Source organism: Netta rufina (assembly GCF_964035555.1).
Source record: "Netta rufina genome assembly, chromosome: 1".
NCBI lineage: Eukaryota > Metazoa > Chordata > Aves > Anseriformes > Anatidae > Netta > Netta rufina.
In genome coordinates this window covers 19,424,812-19,444,723 of record NC_140123.1, presented here as the reverse complement: position 1 = coordinate 19,444,723, position 19,912 = coordinate 19,424,812, and the positions used below count along the sequence as shown (strand labels likewise).

Sequence of the window (19,912 nt, the reverse complement as noted above, 5' to 3'; positions counted from 1 at the left end):
AAAAAAAACTCAGCTTGTGGCTGATAACATTCCTTCAGAACACGAAACAGTATGTAGAAATCAGGTTGCTGATCAACAGCAGTTTATCAGAATCAGATCAGAATAGTTTTCTAAGTGAGGGCAATTAAGACTTAATCTGACACTGCCATAATGATAATACTGGTATTTAAATTCAACAATTAGAATCATGGAATTATAGAGGTCTTTTCCAACCTAAATGATTCTAAGACCATCAAGTCCAACCACATTCTTTCCAGAAAGTTTTAAAAATGGCACACTTTATAGTCTTCTATTAGCTGCAGCTTCATCTACCTCTAACTTCCTAACTGTGGTTCATCTTGATCCTCGCATGCCTGATGGAGATAGTTCATTAAGTAGATTCAGTTGTGTCTCAAGTATGGTATTATACAGAAGTTGCCCTTCAGAAGGGAGAAAGACCAGTAGCAGCCATCTGGTCTGCAAATAATCCTTTTCGACACAGCCTGTGTGTTCTAGCTTTCAAAAAAGTGAGGCTACAGAGATAGTTTAAGTCATTGCTCCAGTTGGTAACTCGCTGTTTTTTTGCAAAAGCCCTGAAGCCACAGAAGGGCCTATATTCTTCTACAAAGAACAATAAGAAAACAAAATACTGTTCTGTATGATTACATTTAATGTAAGATTTTTGTATACCATACCAAATTGTCACTTATCTGCCTACATTACACTGTATTACAAAGTTACCGTAACAGGTACAACAGCATATTTTGTGGCAGTGCACAACAGCTGCCACATACAAGTACAGCCTGTTATTCAAGATGTCCATTTCTTTGAGACATTCAAGTGGTTCAAGTGATCGCTCATGTATCTATGCTCAGGGAACTTAGATGTCAAGGAGCTTTTGAGAGCTTCCCATTTTGCACGTCTCCCTTCTTTGTTATGATTGTATTCTTGTTCCTGTGTCAGGTAAGGTCGACTCAGCCAGTACTCATTCTCTGCTTCAGTTTCCAACCTTCGGATCATTGCCTGCTTCATCGAAAGGGTGACCACTCGTGGTTGCCTGTATTTTCCGATCCATTGTTTTCCAGGAATTCTCTTCCGGAGCAATACTGTTGTTAAAAACATGGTACCTTGAAATATAAAGAAAAAATATGAAACGCCCATTACCTTAGGGACAGAAATAAAGTTAACAAGAAAAATGACAAACATGCACATATTTATTATGCTGCCTTTTAGCTAGCTGTTAAAAAAAAAAATTACAATTCAGGCCCCTGTACATGCAAACAGCCACTGTGTACAGTAAACAGTACAATGGCAGATATGCTGGAAACAAGATCAGAAAAGGAAAAGTAATTTTTTTTTTATTTAACTGGAGAGTTTACTCAGTTGTCCTTAAGGAATAGAGGTACTATTAGGATTTAAATATTTGATATTTAACATACTTTCGTCTGTAAATTATTCCAGAAAAACAAACAAACAAAGACAGCCAAGTATTGTTAAAAAAAGGATTTACTTCATCCCTTAACGCCACAAACAGATATCTGCACTGTTAAAATAGCGAATTTCCAGGTCCATCTTCTCTTTTTATCACGTAATATGTTCGTTATGCCGTATGTTCCTCAGCATTATCACCTGGCCTGTCCATAAACTTACTAAGACAATATCCTTGGTTTTGAGCTGAGGAAAGCCAACTTCGCAGATAAAGCCGAAGCCCGGCGTTACACCAACTAGCAGAAACACAGCGCCCAAATACCGCTTCAGACCTCACCCCCGGGGTGGGACAGAGGCAGAAAAGCCCAAGCCAAGCCCAGCCGCGACACGCACGCTCCTCGTTAACCCGTCCGTAAGCCCTGGCCGTGCCCAACCCCGCCGTGTGGCTACCCCGGGCCGCCTGAGGAGAGCCCCGACCCCGCGCCCCGCTCACCCCTCGGGCACGGCCCCGGCCCCGGCCCGGCGGCCCCCCACAAGATGGCGGCGCTGCGGGGAGCGCCGGGCGCGGCTCGCGAGAGCTGGCGGCGGCCGGGCGGGGCCTGGCGGCGCCAATGGCGCGCGCGGGCGGGGGTTTGAAGGCAGCGGCCGGTAACGGCTGGGACGGGCGGCGGCGGCCATGGCGCTCCCCGGCTCCTCTCAGCGAAACATGAGCGTGTCCGGGGAGTTCTTCGGCAAGCTGCGCGCCCTGGCGCTCACGCTGGAGAGGGAGGCGAGGCAGCTGGAGCGGGCTCTGCGCCGGGAGGATGAGGATGAGGGTGAGTGCGTGAGGCGGGATGAGAGCGGCGCAGGGCAATGGGGGCTGCGGTCAGTCCCTGGCGCTTCGCCTCCGCCGCTCCCTCAGGGTCCCTCTCTGCCCCTGCTCCCCGTGGGGTCCCTCCCATGGATGCCGTCCTTCCCGAACTGAGCCTGCGGGGGCTGCCCACAGGCTGCAGCTCTTCAGGAACTGCTCCCACACGGCTCCGTCCCACGGGGTCCATCCCCCAGGAGCAAACTGCTCCAGCACGGGTCCCCCACGGGTGGGCGGCAGCTCCCCCCAGACCCCCTGCTCCTGCATGGGCTCCTCTCCACGGGCTGCAGCTCCGGCCTGGAGCCTCCTCCTGCGGGGGCTCTCCATGGGCCGCAGCCTCCTCCAGGCCACATCCACCTGCTCCACCGGGGGCTCCTCCACCCATGGGGGGGCTGCAGCGTGGAGATCTGCTCCATGTGGGACCCATGGGCTGCAGGGGGACAGCCTGCACCACCAGGGGCCTCTCCACGGGCCGCAGGGGAACTGCTGCTGCCTGCCTGGAGCACCTCCTGCTGCACTCCCCTTGAGGGCTGCAGGGCTGCTGCTCTCTCAGCTCTCACCCCTCTCTCCCAGCTGCTGTTGCACAGCAGATTTCCCCTTCCTTCAATCTGCTCTCCCAGAGGTGCAACATCCTATATAGGCTCAGCTCTGGCCAGCAGCGGGTCCTTTTTGAACCAGCTGAAACTGGCCGTTATCTAGCATGGGGCAGCCCCTGGGCTCTTCTTACAGAGGCCACCCCTGCAGCCCCCCCTGCTACCAAAACCTTGCTGTGTAAACTCAATACATAAGTGCAGGTTTGGCCACCCCTCCTTCCTGGGGCAGCTGAGGTCCCAGAGGTGGCCTGAGGACCCTGCATCCCTCAGGTCCCAGCCTTGTTCCAGCCACAGGTGCAGGCCGTCACACACATGGCTTTGCCCAGGCACTGATGGCTGACCAGTTTCTGCCCGCTAGGGACACACAGGTGCTCTCATGCCCCTCAGGGACCCACTCACCCCTCTGCTGACTTCAGCCCCTTACCGGCTGGTCCGGCCCAAGCTTCATCACAGGCACTCACCCCAGGAGCTGCACCATGGACACTCTGGCACTCCCACCTGTGGTCTCACCCCAGCTGCTGCTCTCACGCCCATGTACACACACAGCATAGAGAGCCTTCACCCAGCAAAGACATTAGAAAGGAACTTATTAAGAACACAGAATTGACTTTGCAACCAGGGGCAGGGCACAACTAGATGAGAGTACCAACCACCTAACCATTTACAAGCGACAAGCCCTTTTTATCCTCTTACCCACCTATTTTCCCATTCTTATTCCTCCCCAGATCACCACTCCCTTCTCACTCCTCTCCCCAGCTGTCATTGTATAGTTTTTTTTTGTTTTTTTTTCCATTCTTAAATCTGCGCTCCCAGAGGCACAAACAACATCGCTTATTGGCTTAGCTTTGTCCCCCCCCCCCCCCCTTCCCTACCATCGTCTCTGAGCACTTTTGTGGGTGTGCAGGTGAGCTTCTATCACACAACATATATAAATCAAATTTGAGTCTGTATGATAAAACAGGAATCACATTCTTGCTTTTACCCTTTTAATAGATCAAGACAGGAAAACATATTTTCAGGGCTTGTTCTCTGTCTGAACAAATAGTTCAAGGCTCTAATTAAATTTATCACTCTGCTATGTCTTGTCACACAGCAGGTGTCCTCTTCTACGCTATTTGTTTGCATTAATCTTAATTTCCAGTGAAAGAAGTAATATCAGCTTTTGACTGCTGCCTGTTTAAGTGTATACTAAGCCCTGTCTGCATATAAATAAGGCAGAAGAACTCAACTTTTTGTTTATGTCTGTTTGTTAGTGGTATCCAGATTATTTTATAATTATTATTTCAAAATCAAGCTCTGTAAGGCTGAAAATTTAGCAAAATAATGCTTTGCTCTCCACGGACCTACCTACTGCAGTGATGTCTGTTAAAGGTAATTTTTTACAATATTAGCTGCAACTCTAAAATAGAAGCCTGTGCGGTTTCTCTGTGTAATTCACCGTACTGTGCAAACTGCAGTCTCGTGCAGTGCAAGGTATCCAGTTACAGGTACGCAGTATGAACTGATTTATCTTCATTTTCTGTCTCAGTTCTTTCTCTAAGATGTGTCCCTGATGTCTCTAGCATAGATTACATTCTGATGTACAATGTACTCATGCTAAAAAAAAAAAAAAAAAAAAAAAAACAACTAATCCCCCTTTTTTCATTTCAAAAATGTGAATGTGTATATCAAAGACTATGAAGAGGAATCTCCAATAAGAGTCTTACAGGACCTGCACAGTGAAATCAGGACTCTGAAGGTAATGACTTAACTCGCTTCCTTCTTGAAAACCCATGGGGAGGTGTCCATAAACTGATGACTCATTTTGATCCTTAAGCCACAATGCAACTCTTATTCAGCAATGACCCTTATTTTTATTCATTTACCTCTAAGTCCTCATAATGGCTGTGGAAATACAAGGCAGCATCCAAAAATTATGTGTGATTTAGAGCTCAGTTTATGAGTTTGCAGTTGCCGTCGTCAGTTGGGTCAGCAGGGGGCAAAGTGAATGGGGAAGCTGTAGCCACGCCAGGGCATAGCTATGGGGGTTCAGGAGCTCCCTTGGGAAGAGGCATACCTGTTTTCGTTCAGTGGCTAGCATTTGGAATAAAGGAAGTCTTCCCAAGAGAGTCTGCACTTTCAGCTGTTCAGTTAAACTTGTGGAGAATGTTCTTCGTTTATTTAGTAGAAGTAGAAAAATAGGCTTTAGAAATGGACATGTGTGCAAGTAACTGAGGGGTAAGTTAAGCTGTAAACTTGTTTACCAGCTGTTTTGCCCTACATTCTTTGTATGTGGAAGTTAATGTCCAAAACCAATTGTTATGTAATTTTACTCCTATTTTTAATGGAGTACAAACACATTTTTGTTTGGGTTACCGGGAAGTAGTTGTTATACCGTGAACTGTCACCTTAATTTAATATTTGTATGGTTTTTTTTTTTTTTTACACTTAATGCTCTGTATATTCCTGATGTTTTCTAGCCTCGTTTTTGGGTATAAGAAAGACCTAAACATGCTGCTTATCCTCATCTGAATTGAAGTTCACTAATTGTTCCCAAAATGCTTAATGTGTAAAAAAAAAAAAAAAAAAAAAAAAAGTGATTTGAAAAATAATATGGTTACATTTCTCCTTTCCTCCTCCACTAAAGGAAGATATTAATGCCAGTCTTGGCAAGAGTCGTTCTGAAAGGCAAGAAATTAATGACTTTATGAAGGCAAGTGAAATATTGATGCAAAGAAATGCAGCAGATCTGGGAAAAATAAGAGAGCTGTTCCAGAAATATGGCTACAAACCACGTGTCAAAGTCTCTACAGGTAATATTTTCTGCAATAAAATGTGTGAACACAAATGTAACTTTCTTAAAAGGTTTCTCTTTTCCTATGGGTATGTTTTTGTTAATTAAGAGGTCAAGTATATCTGTTATTTGCTTTACGATACCCTGAAGGTAAAAGGTTCTGTTGTGATTGGTGCCCAAAGAATAAATTAAACTCCAAAAGCTCACAGTCTGCTCTCCTGACCTGCTTTTAAGTTAGTATTTCTCTTCATTAATAGCTATACTGAGAAAATGTGTTAGCAAACATACTCTCATAACCTGGAGAGCTCTGCTGCTTCAGCTTCTCATGCTTGAGAAACTACTGTAGATGCATCTAAATTAGTTCATATTCATATGTGGTTACTTCATTAGCTTAAATCACCGTGGAGAAAAATCTTAAATTAATGTTCCACTTGTGCTACGCAGTGCAAGAGAAGCACATACAGGGTTTAGGTGATACATAATAGTCTATGAAGTAGTAGTTTGATCACTGGGTTGAAGATGCTTCATCCAGTCAGAAACTGCATGCACACCTGTGTGAAAAATCCAGCTGTACAAAATGAGCTTAAAATAACAGCATGGTGTGTACCACACACATTCCTTTCTGCATCAAGGACCCAATCAGTCTTCAAGATGCCTTTGGCAAGGTGCACCTGAACCTTCTCCTGAGTGTTATCCAGTAATTACAAAAAACACCATTGTGGTCGTGAACCATATTCACCCAAAGCTAAACTATTAAGCGTTTTACAAAGCTACTGCAAAAGGCTCTAATTTTATAGCAGCTTACTTCCCTTTCTCTCTATGCCTTTACTGAGGGCTTCAAATACAGCTACAAGGTTAATTTCTTTTAAGATGCATCTTTTAACTAAGTGTATTTGCACATGTAATCCCAGTACGCATGCAGAGGTAATACTTCTGCCATATTATTTTAAATATTTTCCCCTTCTTCTTATGTCATGCAGAAATTCACAAATTCTTCAGGGCGTTTCAGGTTATAGAGCTACAGAAACATACAAGTTACAACTTTGTTTATTTCTGCAGTGGACTCTTCTTGTTACCTAAAAAATAATCTTTTGTGAGTTTTTAGTTACTGCTTAGTAACCTTTCTTCTGTGCGTTTTTTCTGAATAATGGCCAAAATCTGTTTTCATTGCCATTTGTTGTACATTTTTTAATGAATGTCTGCTCTTGCAATAAATAATTAAAAAAAGTAATATAAATAGCATGAAGCAAAACCAAATTAATGTATTCAAGATTAATACTTCGTGTCTGTTCCATGCAGAGATAAATTCTATTAAAAATATGTTTCTGTAAGAAGCTTTTAGTTTCATTTACTCCTAGAAATAATATTTAACAATAGATAATTCAATAAGTGTGTGACCTGTGTTCATAAATATAGCTTAGCCTGACATAATATCTGTTTTACCTTCAGGTTTCAGTGTTTTAAAATGAAAGAAGGAACTTTTTATTTTTTATTTTTTTTTTTAAGACTATTAGGGGAGGGGTGAGGATTCCTAACTTACTTCATAAATTCCTAAAAGAGAAATTTCTGACATAATTTTATTTCATTATTTTAAAGGTTTGTTTTTGTTTTTTGTTTTTTTCTCCAACAGAGGAGCAGGAAGAGGAAGTTAACAGTGATTCAAAGGTGTCTGCCCAGAATAAATCTGATGAAGAAAAAGCAAATGATGTACCTCACCTTCCTACTTGTACTGAGAACCCACCGGTGCCCAGAGACCCACTGCGTAACCCCCAACTTTCAGATTTTGGTCTTTCACAATATGCTTTCTCTAGGCCTTGGAGTGCAGTAAATGGACAGCAAGCAGTAAATTCACATCAAGAAAATTCAAAAATCAAGACTCCACTAAAAACACATACCCCCTGTATTTTGCCCAAAACACCAAAATGTATGCTCAAAATGGATGACTATGAGTGTGTAACACCAAAACTTGAACACTTTGGCATTAGTGAACATACCATGTGTATGAATGAAGATTATACAATGGCACTTATTCGTAAAACTGCTGAGACAACCAAGAAGTAAGTAAATTATTTAAAGTTCAAGTTGTTTCTCTATTGAATTTTCTATAGTTTCTTCTTGCTGTACTATCTTCTTGTTGCTATTGCCCATCTTTTCGTCGGCAAACAGGTGATTTATTTGTTATCTACCAGCTGGTTATTCCTGTGTCCCTGTCTAGCTCTCTACATGTGTTTTCATGTACCCTTTGCATGCCAGATACTGATATGAAACACATCTCAGGTATACTCCTTCCCTTGACTGCAGCACAGTAATGTCCCTTATAAAATCTGTTTACAAGGGGAAAATACGATATATAACTATGATATTTTATATTACTTAACCTAGGATTTGTATTTGAGTGATGCATTGCCGAAGTAGACATTACATTACCAATTTAAACTTTTAAAAATCTTTAGGAATATAGCACTGGAAGAAGTTTCTGAAGCATTTGGTTAAATGCCTCACTGTAGAAGCACACTGTACTATCTCATTAGTTCCTCAAATAATATTCTGTAAATAGCTTCAGCTTATTGCACAACTTAAGATTTTTTGGTTTCTTTAACTTCAGACTTCTGTTTTACGAATTTTTCTATTTAATGAGAACTGTTTTAAATGTGATCTTCAGCTTTAATTATGGCCACAGTTTCTAAACAGGTACATCCACAAATGTACACTCCCTGTCTGTGTCTTAGAGTGAAATGATTACAGAGCCCACTGGAGATGTGTTTTTTTTGTTGTTGGTGGTGGTATCATGTATAAACACTGTCAGTCTTCCATATCCCTGATGATAAATATCAAAATTCAGTAGAGAATTAGATACAGCATGGTTGGTGCTTGTTGCTAGACTCTTGTTGATGAACAAATACTAGGCTGACTGGGTTGACACTAATCATTTCATGGTGATTTCTTCATGTTGAGTTAACTGAGGTTTTTGCTTGCCAGCTTACTTAAAAAAGATGATCATGCAGTGAATGTACCAAAAACAACATCCAAGGAAATCATGGTTACACCTGGGCCAAAAGTAGAAACAACAGATGAGAATGGTAAGTTAAAAATAAGCAAATGTACATATACGTTTTTCTCAGAATGCATATGTTAACATGTGGTCATTTTTTAAACTATGATTCTTGTTAAATATAGTCAGTTCAGGCCCGGTAATTATTTGCATATTAATGTCCACAAAATGTAACGTTGGTGGCTTCTATGGGAAATCTGTTCACTTCAGTATAAATCATTGCTCATTCTTCTACTGTTATCCATCTAGAATTATTCAGAGGCATCCATTATTTTGTAATTGTAAGTTATCTTTATTAGCAATGAAAATACTTTTTCCAAGAATATTGCATCTGTTTCAAGCCAGGAAATTAAAAGAATAAGAAAGAAACTGCTTTAAAAGAGGCTAACCAAACAGTTACTTTGACCTTTCAAGAGTAGCACTAAACTTTTCTTTGAGAGGAAATGTAATGTACTCTCTTGAAAATGTACAAAGGTCTTGGAACAAACATACAGGCTACTGAGTACATGAAAAACTAAAGTGGTAGTGATTTAAGTTGGGCTTTTTCAGTTACATTCAGTAGCAGGACTGGACTTTTTTTGTATGTTTGTATTTGCTGCTGTTAGAGCTCTGCAGCTTGGATGTTTCTTCATACCAGAAGTGTTATCGACTAAAATAATACAGGTGTTTTGGAGTATGCAAACAAATCCATATAAAGCTAATAGATTTGGGAAACTGAGGCACTGCAACTGGCAATACATATGTATATTTATCAATTCATTTATTTAATTTTCGCTAATTTCAGGAGCTGACTGTATGGCTTCTCCTATGGTACCCGTGTTCTGTACGCCTGGTTTGAAAATCCCTTCCAGAACAGATAGTACAGTGTTACCCAAGTCACAAGAGATAAACAAACTGCTTCTTCCTAAACATACAGAAACACCACCACCTCCAGATTTTGAAACAAGATGGCTCAAGGTAGAAACTATGGTAGTAAATAACAATTACATATTTTGATATACCTGTACCATAAGCCATTTTTCAAATGTCAATTTTTGATTCTCTTCTTGTGCTATTTTTCCTTATGTCTCTGTAGAAGATTTTTCTAATGGTAATTTTATAAGAACATTTATTAATACTCCACCTAAGATAAATAAGTTAACCAAAGGCATCTAATACCTCTTTTGCAACAGGTAAAGCCAGGGGAAAAAGTTGAGTCAGTGACAGAAAATGATGCAAAAGAAAACCAAAACATAGAAGATAGCATTCCTCCTACTGTGAACTCCGATGAGTATCTTAAGCGTTTGGGAGACCCTTCTCCTCCTAAAATAAAACAGTACGACCATTTGCTCAGTACCCCTCCACCTCCAGAAATAACAAGGATACCAGATGATGTTCTACAGGTCAGCTAATATATATATTTCTCTGAATAGCTTTAATATCAAAACAGTAGTACTAAAAGAGTTTAATTCTATCAAGTGTTGTTCCTCAAAAAGAAAGGATTATCTGCTGCTTATTGAAAATGTCTAGACTGTAATCCTGTTTTGAGTTCTTAAATAATTATTTTAATTCCCTTTTAATGTTTGCTGTAGATTCTGTCAAAGTATAATCATAAAGTAGTAGACTCTTCTAAAGACAAGAAAATGGAGACTAAGGCAGGAGGCACCACAAGATTTGAAAGCGATTCCACTGATTACTGCAACAAAGAGAACAGGTATGATCAAATTTTACAAATTTGATTATATAATTGAATTTGGAAGAGCTAGGAAGATGCTTTAGCACATTTAGAGATTCATGCAGTTGCTTTTGCTCTTCAGCTACCAAAATAGCTCTGGTTGATGTGACTAAATATCTAGTCTTTGGCATGGTATCTGTCTGCCTTTTGTGTAAAGAACAAATACTATAATTGTGTGTTTGAGTCATCAGAAGCTTTAAAAAATGAAGGAAAACAAATGAAGTTACTTTTACTGGTTTTAGCTGTAGGTATATTTTGCTTTTTGATAATCAAAGCCTCTGAGTGTTTTGTGCTTTCTTCTGAGTAAATTTAGGCAATAAAGCTAAAGAATGGAGAAAATTATATGAAGTGACATAACCGATTATGTGGTCCTTTTGGCACAAGGCAGCAGGCACCTCAGCACCATACAGCTGTTTGCTCACCCCTCCCCCCAATCCCAGTGGGATGGGGGAAAGAACTGGGGAATGTGAGAACTCAGGGGCTGAGATGGACAGTTTAATGCGGGGGGAGGAATGCACAATGCAGTTGCTCACCACCAGTCTCCAAACTTTTTAAATAAAAAAAAAAAAATTCAAAACACAGCACCGCACCAGCTACTAGGAAGAAAATTAGCCCTATCCCAGCCAAAACCAGGACAGGCAAATAGCAAATACCAATTTCTTTGAAATGCAAAGCCACCTTATGAACAATATGTGAGATGAAATTAGTCTACAATAAACATTAACCAATCTTTGAACAATGGAATAATAGGTTTTAAAAATTGATTGAAATAGAAAGAAGTTTTGACAACTTGCTCAAGTGTAGATATTCCTCATCTGTTATATTTGTTGCTTCTCTCTTAAACTTGGGGTCACTACGGATTATTTGGGCAAGAGGTACAAGGAAATTATATGAAGTAAAATAATAATCACAACAATTCACAATGAGATGAAGAAAAGTAGGTTTCTTAATATACTTGGAGTTGGAATCCATTTGATTAATCTGATAGAGTAAAAGGTCTCGTTTTAGCTGACCTCTTCTTTTGTCAGGCAAGTTTTCAATGTTTGTGTCTTCTGCTAATTCAGAATATGATTGAGATGATAATAGGTTCATGAACTCTTCTGGATATATTTGCAGAGCCTGTCCTGTTGTTTTCAAGCCAAACATTTGAAATCAAGCTGAAGACCATATTTCACTTTACATGGACCTTATCACTGAATCACAGAAAACTCAAAAAGCAAAAAGAAATACGGGGAGTAAAGACCCACAAAAGAAAAGTGTTTTGTTTTCCTGGAGAAAACTTGATAAGGATTAATTCAAACTAACGATTTTATGCATAATGTTATATTAAAATTAGTGACAAAATAGATTTTACTTTATATTTTTTAATATTGCTTCAAAGAGGACTAAGGTCGTGTATTATGTAATACCTCAGTTGTTTCATGTGATTCTTGTGTTTGCTGTGTACATGTGTGTGTATATACATTTGCAGTAGGTTGTAGAGAAATGTAACTAAGTTGCAATAAAGGGAAAGTCCATTACGCTGCCCGGGAAGTAGGCATCTCTCGATGTGCTAGTGACACTGCGTAGCTCTTCAAGGCTGAGTTTGAAGAGGATTGAAGAATACTCTGACGGTATTTGGCATCTTCAACAGAATTCACTTATGTGAAGAGCAACTCCTGCTTTACTGTTTTAAAGCATTCAGCCAGGTACTCCTTCATCAGGCTGTCTGATGGACAGGCATTTCTAGCGCTTCTCTTTCAATTACAGCTTTCTTACATAGACATCATATTAAGTACTAGGCATCTGTTTTCCTTTTGGCAGTCTGATAGCTATAGCTCTAAAAGGTGACTGTCTTGAATACGAATAACTTGAAAATATATTGTGCAATTGCTACTCGTTAGAGATCTGCTCTGTCTTTAACTGCCTGAAAGATTTGTTGGCAGGCATGTGAATGATTGCTTTCCTCTCCCATGCACCACTGCCACGTGTGTTCTGTAAGCGGTGCTGTCGTTTCCAATCGTGCGAACATATCCCTGCATAGCTGACCAAGCTGAACTTCTCAGAGCTGTTTGACACCTTTTGCTAGTCACAGCAGTTGAGATGCAGGTTGTTTTGGTTTGTTTGTTTTTCCACCAGAGATTTTACTCTTGTCCAAAAGAAATCCCAACTATGTATTCCTGCTTGGAGCCAGTTTGCTGTTACCAGTGTCGGCTAATCCTCTGTGACTTGTGTACAGCATTTACCAGCTTTATGTGGTCTTCCTGTTGGTCTTACTGTTATTTTAGTGTGCTTTCCTGAATTTTCTGAACACAGATGGATGTTCTTTGAAATCCTCAGGATGCGCACACATCTGGAGATGCCTGAAAGTATTTTCCTGGTTGCTTAGAGGGACTTGCTGCTTGGAGGGACCTGGCTAAAACCTAGTAAATGTAAGAGAATTTTTCATGTTACCCCAGACACTTTCTGGGATGAATGTGCATCAAATTAGCTGGAGAAGCTGATTTTCTACCCATTCTGGCCTGAGCACAGTTTTATTTCCTAGCTTCTGTTTAAAAGTATATATTTTATGTCACTCTTTGAAGTTGACCAATACTTTGAATTCTGAACAAATCTTCTGTTGCAGTTGCTTTGTGTCTGCTTGGAAAACTACTCATCTGCTGCTTAAAAAAGCTCTTATTCATTCTACCCAAGTCTTTCAGAGAATGAAGACCAGATCTCCTTCCAGCGTCTTCACAGACTAAAACCACTTAATGGGCAGTGTGCTAGTAATGGAATTTCATGGTCCTAAAGGGGTACAAAATATTCTGTTCCAGAGCAAGAATCCTTCCACCAGATGGATTCACCAGCACTAAGCAGCGGGGGATTTCAGAGCGTGCCTTCACCCTGCACTTAATGGCTATTTGATGAATGTTACTTCCTTGCCCTGAAGCTATCCAGATACCCTGAAAGTCTCAGTTTAACATCAAATGGAGCAAAAAGCTTGACTACCTAGGACCTTGATGGATTTCTTTTTCTTTTCAACTAATAGAACTTCTAATAGGGCTTGTAAGTGTCCCCTAATTGTGAAAATGGCATAGTTCTGTTAACATGTTGAGATAGAAGATCTCTTCAGGATGACACTGAAATCTTAAAATCTTACGGTCTTCTCATAAAATATCCCAAGATGGAAGAAATCTACAATGGTCGTCCACACATGACACAGTACCACCCAAAAATCAGACCCTATGTCTGAGAGCGTTGTCCAAGCACTTGAACTGCAGTAGGCCCAGTGCTGTGACTACTGCGCTGGGCAGCCTGTCCCAGTGCCTGAGCACCCTCTGGGTGCAGACCCTTTCCCTAACCCCCAGCCTGACCCTCCCCTGTCCCAGCTCCATGCCGTTCCCTCGGGTCCTGTCACTGTCCCCAGAGAGCAGAGCTCAGCGCCTGCCCCTCCGCTCCCCTCGTGAGGGAGCTGCAGGCCGCCATGAGGCCTCCCCTCAGCTTGCTCTGCTCGGGGCTGAGCAAACCAAGGGACCTCAGCCACACCTCATATGTTTTCCCCTCTGGACCCTTCACCTTTGCCCTTCAGCTATTAGGACACGATGCTGGCATGAGATAATGATTTGGGATCTACAAATGAAGTTTTACAAGTTCATTTTTTAATTTGTTTTTGGTTTATTTTGCTTACAAAATTACTCTTAATAGAAGTAGAGCTATTGTTTGTACTAACAGCCTCGTGTAAGGAGAAATATTGCTCTGAGGTGGATATAATCAGAGCAGCAAAAACTAGTTTTAGTTTGTCATGCATGGGTTTCATTCAGTAAGACCTAAGCAGTAGCTTGAGTACTGAGCATAGGGGAGGCACAAGTGGAAACAAGCAGCATGGGAAACTGATCCCTGTTCAAAATCAGTGGGGAAAGGTTGTGGTGGAAAGTTTCTGCTAGTTCAATTCATGGCTGTGTGATAAACCACACGCTCAAATACTTGAACAACCATGGATGTGGGCTAGAGGAGGTGAAGGCTCTCCTTAAGCCAGAGTTGCTGCTGGAGCAGGCTTGTTCCACTGCCCATGGAAGTAAAATGACAGGTAAGAGTGGGAATCATACAAAAGAACTTAGAAGTTGTGTGTTGTTTTGTTGTAGGGTGAATGCAATAATAGTACTGGCCTGTCAGGAAGTGCAGTTTGGACAAACAGCAGCTAATTAAGCAGCAAATGCCTTTATCTGTAAGGGACCGTTGTCACCTGAAAACAGGCAAAGTTGTCTCAGAGCATGTTCTGTGCTGTTCCTAATCCTAACTGGGGGCTGCTTCCCCTAGCAGACACTTTTCCACTTCTCTTGCACAGAATTTAGAGGTTGAGCAGTTTTACAACAGATTGTTTTCACCTGCTGAGCCACTGAAAGCTAATTAATTCCATTTTCTAGTTTGTCTTCATTATGGAAATCAGTAATCTCAGGCTCGACTTCTGCCTGGTTGCTAGATCAGATGTGAGGGAAGGGTGAGAACAGGATCCCGTCCTCTAGCAGTAGCCTGCAGTCAGAACAGATTGAGCACAGCACGAAATTGCACTTCAATAGTTGGGACATCTGGGAAGCAACCAAAAAAACATGGCCTTTGGTTTGCCTTCATTTGCTACAGTTCTTAATCTTTTTGCATTTGTTTTAGGATATAAAACATGTCAGCTAACAGAGCATTCGCTCTCTAATCCTATTTGTTGTCAGAGGAGTGTCTCAAATTGTTCTGCCTTGGAAGCCCCTAAAAGTGGTAAATGCTTTCTTTTCTTTGAAATATTTTGCCTGAGGTTAAATACAAATATAGATCTCACAAGGAAACGAAGCTTCCCAGATGGCTGTCAAGCGGACAAATGACAAGCAGGGCTTTTACTGCCTCCTGCTGTGCTTTTATTGGTGTTTTTATAAATCACTGCAGCAATCACTGGAGCCCAGGCATCTTGGGTTATTTAAGGCATCATGGATGCTTTAGATTTTCCTTAAGATGTGAAATTTATTTTGTTCTCTGTTCTAGAAAGCCAGTTGTTACTCAGATGTTCCAGTACTCACAGTGGTTACGTGTGTCCCATCAACATCTGTAGCTGATATCGGAGCTGCCCTGGATTTTGGGAGTCCCGTTCACGGTCCCATGCCTTGTTTCTCCATGGGACAGTAATACAGAGACTGCGTTGTGTATGAGGAGCAGAGACAGCGTCCAGTGGCTGCACTATGGAATCGCATGCATGCTGTTCCACAGAAATACAACTTTCTACTAAAAATATATCAGTTGATACCAGCTATTTCTCAATCAACCAGAAGGTAAAACTTCTTGCTACTCCTATGGCAATACCCTCTTTTACAAAGGGGCAGCTGACGTAATAGCTGGGAGCTGACCAGGCCCGTGCACTGCTTTGGCCTTGTCTTGCCTAATTCATGTCAAAAGGTTTTAAAAAAATAACACAAATATGGGAAAATTGTCCATGGAAGAACATGCTCTGGTACGTGGGCATTTTTCCTGGGGAGAGATCAAGCAAAGGATGGTCGCATTGCAGAGTACCCGGCAGGAAGGTGTTCAAATGCCTTCATGATGCATTCCTGGCTAAAGCCCTGCAGTTCTACTCCCTGCTGATTGCTCATGCACTTGTTGGAAACCAACGTAAGGCCTTGCTGCACAGTCCTGCCTTTGCTCTCTCCCAGTCACAGGCTCCCGTGCCCTTGGTTGCATCACTGCAGTTGCTGCTGTGGCTGCCTGGGAAGGCTTTCCTGCTTGCCCAGCTGCCAGCCCTAATTGCTGTTTTGCAAGGTTAAATTACTCCTGGGCTCTGCACAGACCCAAATCTCTGCTCACCTGCAAAGGCACTGACTGGTGCTGGGGCAGAAGGGAAAGGGCCAGGTGGAGGGCGAGCACAGATGGCCTATCTCACCAGCAGTTTAAGCAGCTTGTGAAACCACATCCTTGCATTTAGGCATCGAGCTGCCTTGGCTGTCTGACAGCTGTTTTGGTAAGGTTTCCTGTGGCCACTGCTCCATGACAAGTTCTAGGGCAGCTGAAGCAGCTCCTCCTCTTCACCCCAGCACCCGTCACTCCTCCTCCTGAGCCCACTTGCAGATAATACTTCTTTTTTTATTATTATTATTTCCTGCTGTGTCACAGCAGAGCTGTAAAGTAGAACTTAAGCCTTCTGAATTGAGAGGAGAGCTTGGTGATGGAGTCAGGAACATCTCTGATGCAACAGAATTTACCGACGAAGCAAGTGTGGTTTGTCCTCACCTCTTAAATAAGGAGAGACTTAACCCAGACGCCAGCTTCATCAGCAAAAACACAGCCAGCCTCTCCCGAAACCTCTACATAAACACTTTTATGAGGGTCAAGGCCATCACAGAGGCACACGCCACCCCTCTGGTGGGGGCAGGACCCCATAACAGAGGGGCAGTGAAATGAGAGGGGGGCTGTGCAAACAGAGCCCTTAGCCCAAGGGCTGAGAGGAATACCAGAGGGATTTGACTTTTTTCCCATTATGTTAAACGAAAGCCTGACAAGCAACAGCACCAGCAATTGTTACACAAGTTGTAACAAGGTAATGGCGAGGGGTTTGGTGTTTAAATAAAAAAGCATTTGTTGTGACACACCTTCTTTTTTATTAAGTTTTTAAAAAGCATTGGTTTAGATGGATGAAATGAGAGGGAAAAAGTGATTCTAAGAACCAAGTTTGCTTGGGGAAGCAGAGTAAAGTCATTAGGAAAAACAAACCTGGAGCAGCAGGAGAGGTGTTCCAAAGGAGTACAGAAACGTGAAGCCACATCTGCGGGAGCAGAGCAGCTGAGTTAGCTGAATGCAAAAAGGATAAATTAAGGGAACAGGTTCCTGGGTTTTCTAGCTGGAGCCATTTCATCCTGCTGCACCCTGACACGGGATGGGGTTCTTCCACTTGTGCTGCTACAAAAATAAAACAAGAGGTTGTGTGCTGGTGAAAGCACAGCTGTGAAACAAGGCGCTGTGTCTGTCAGTGCTGTGAGCATTGACAGAGACAAAGGGAAACCCCACTTCACTCAGCGGCCTTGCTGAGGGACAGAAACTCCTCGTGAAATCTCGGTGTACAAAGCAAGTCCTGCTGACTGACAGCTCCGGGTGTAGTGTTTGCTGCAGCACGCCGCTTCCTGAGCATATGGCATTGCTCACTGTTGTTGAGTTCTGAGACCGTGTTTTAATTTCTCCAAACTGCTGCTTTGTACATAATTTGTTCTTTTCAGCGACTGACTTCCCTCCTCAGCATTTCCAGGAGTTTTGAAAGAGACACAGGAGCTGCTTACTGCTGCAATCGGCAGGTGACAACTTTCACTCACCCTTCCACCTCTTTCAGCATCTGGATGGTTGCGTCCCAATGTCTGGCTTCAAAACAGCTGCTGTTGGACTTAGTTGCGTAGCAGATGTTTTAATTTTTTAAAACCCATGCACTGCACTGATTTCTCAGGTGTGTTTCTTAAAAGAAAGGTACAGAAGTTGAACTCCCTTCACTCCTGCACGACATCTGTGTGAGCTGTTGAAAGGCAAATCTCACCCCGACAGATGTTTGGCCAGAGGCGCTCAGGGAGGAGGTCAGCTGTGGCTCATCCCTGCGTGGAAGTCATGTGAAGGTGAACTCCAAACCGAAGCACGCAAGCTGAGAGGTTTGCTACTGAAGGCAGTTTTGTGTGTTCATTTCCTTGTGATTTTGCTTCATGGGCTGCTGAACATAAAGCCGAGAGGTTGTTCCCATTTCCCCCCGAGGTGTGTGCAGACCTGCTGCGGGCTGGGAGCCTCGCTGGGCTATGCCTCCTGCCCCAGCTGCCCCTCAGAGCAGCTCCAAGTCACAGACACCTGTATATTGACTACATTTAAGTTCTGCCAATTACCCCTAAGGACATTAAAAGCCCAAGCCAGTACATGAGGAGGAGGAAATACCTGTACTCCTGTAACTGCAGGCCCTTCTCTGCCTGTGGTAGGAGGCTGTTCAATGCCCTAATTCCACACTACTTACCCCTCGCAGCATTTATATGATTTTCTTAATCTATCTTTAAAAATAAAAGGGGGTGGGGAGCACGACATCCTGCTCCTGCCCCTGGGCTGCTCGGGGCCGGCCAGCAGAGGAAGGCAGCCCCGGGCAGCCGCAGAAGCGAGGCACCTTCGCGTCTCAACATCTCCCCCTGCAGTGACAGAAGGAAACAGGCAAGCGCTGGAAAGCCTCAGCTGCGCTCTCCACCCCGGCGCTGACTCGCGGGGTCACCCCTTCCCTTCCTCCTGTGCCTCACAACCCGACAGTCCTGCAGGACAGCCGGGAAGCCCCGAGCCCCCCCCTTCCCCTCCGCTGAGCTGCTGGGCGCCCACTGCCAGCCTCCAGCTTCTCCAGGGGGTTTTAAAGTTTCCGGACACCCTTGAACCGTACCTCATTAGCACCTGGCTTTGTCCTGACACCCAGGGATTACAGCAGCTTGAGAAATCAACACTCAGTACAAGACAAAATTACTTGCGGATAAACATTTTACCAAGGACTATTTACCCAATTCAGGCCAAAATAGATCTAATGGGCTTTATCGATTAGATTTGGGTAATTAAGGGAAAGAGGAAACAGTATTCACCTTCCCAAAACTTATGAAGCCAAACCTGAACTTTGCCCTCCTGGTCAGTGTGTATTTTCATAACAAAATATATTTTCACTATGAAACAGTTTTGCATACAACATAAGCCAATCTCTGCCTGGCAATGCTGGATTTCTTCTGGCCCGGTCTCTGCAGACATTCACATCTTCTGACATGGGTCTCCAAAGCAGGATGCACAAGACAAACCACATGGGTAAAGGAAGTATTTTTCGCATTGTTAGAGGTAAAATTCAAAGCTTATTTCATCTCTTTTTTCCTATTTGTGCAGTTTTCTAATGCACATATTAGTGAAGTAGTGAAGATGTATACAAGTTAGATTGGGGGGGGAAATAAATGTTCAAAAAAATTGTTAATGATAACGTGCCATAAAGGAAGTTTGGATCTGTTGCGGTATAACAAGTGAGACATTCCAAGACAGCTTCACATTTCCCATTTCTGGAGACAAACCCAGCTATTTCAGAACTCAAGGCTGATGTGCAAGTGCGCTGATCCAAATCTGCCTCTGGTAAGGTCAGCAGCTCTGCAGTGTGCCCGGATATCTGTGTCACTGAGACCACTCCTTGGATTCACCCTTTAGGGCCTGTCCTCATCTTGTAACAAGACGGAGCAGCCCCAGGAAGCCACAATGGTCCATCCTGTTTCTACCCTGCAGCCCTACACACGTCACCTTTGATTTTCCCCAGACAACACACCTACAGCAGCAGCAAGAGGAACACCGAGTCTGCCTGCTTACAGCCACATCCCCCATGCTCATCCTCCAAAATTCAGGTACCAATGCTTTAAGGAATCTGTTGTAAAAAGCCAGCCATTTCTATAAAACAAGCCCCAAAGTTACCAGATAGAGGCCATGACCTCTCTTTCACCGATTTCATCTTCTGCTTAAAAGCAAACTTCTGAATTTCTCTGCAGAAACACACAAATAAAAAATCAGTCTCAAA

The 19,912-nt window shown here is 42.8% G+C and overlaps 2 protein-coding genes across 2 annotated transcripts; one reads left to right on the top strand and one right to left on the bottom strand.

The window, feature by feature from the left end:
- Positions 1–611: 611 nt before the first annotated feature.
- MRPL57 (mitochondrial ribosomal protein L57) lies at positions 612–1,963 on the bottom strand. Its single transcript, XM_084298266.1, has 2 exons — positions 1,901–1,963; positions 612–1,106 (listed from the first exon to the last, which is right to left on the bottom strand). The coding sequence occupies exon 2, from the start codon at positions 1,099–1,101 to the stop codon at positions 790–792; it is 312 nt and encodes a 103-aa protein (XP_084154392.1). The 5' UTR covers positions 1,102–1,106; positions 1,901–1,963; the 3' UTR covers positions 612–789.
- Positions 1,964–2,113: 150 nt separating this feature from the next.
- Positions 2,114–12,754, top strand: SKA3 (spindle and kinetochore associated complex subunit 3; the record flags this gene model as incomplete). The annotated part of the gene is made up of 9 exons (XM_084306295.1): positions 2,114–2,222; positions 4,521–4,585; positions 5,474–5,639; positions 7,251–7,677; positions 8,600–8,700; positions 9,457–9,644; positions 9,845–10,054; positions 10,244–10,365; positions 12,682–12,754. 9 exons carry the CDS (start codon positions 2,114–2,116, stop codon positions 12,752–12,754), a joined length of 1,461 nt encoding a protein of 486 aa, XP_084162421.1.
- Positions 12,755–19,912: the final 7,158 nt, after the last annotated feature.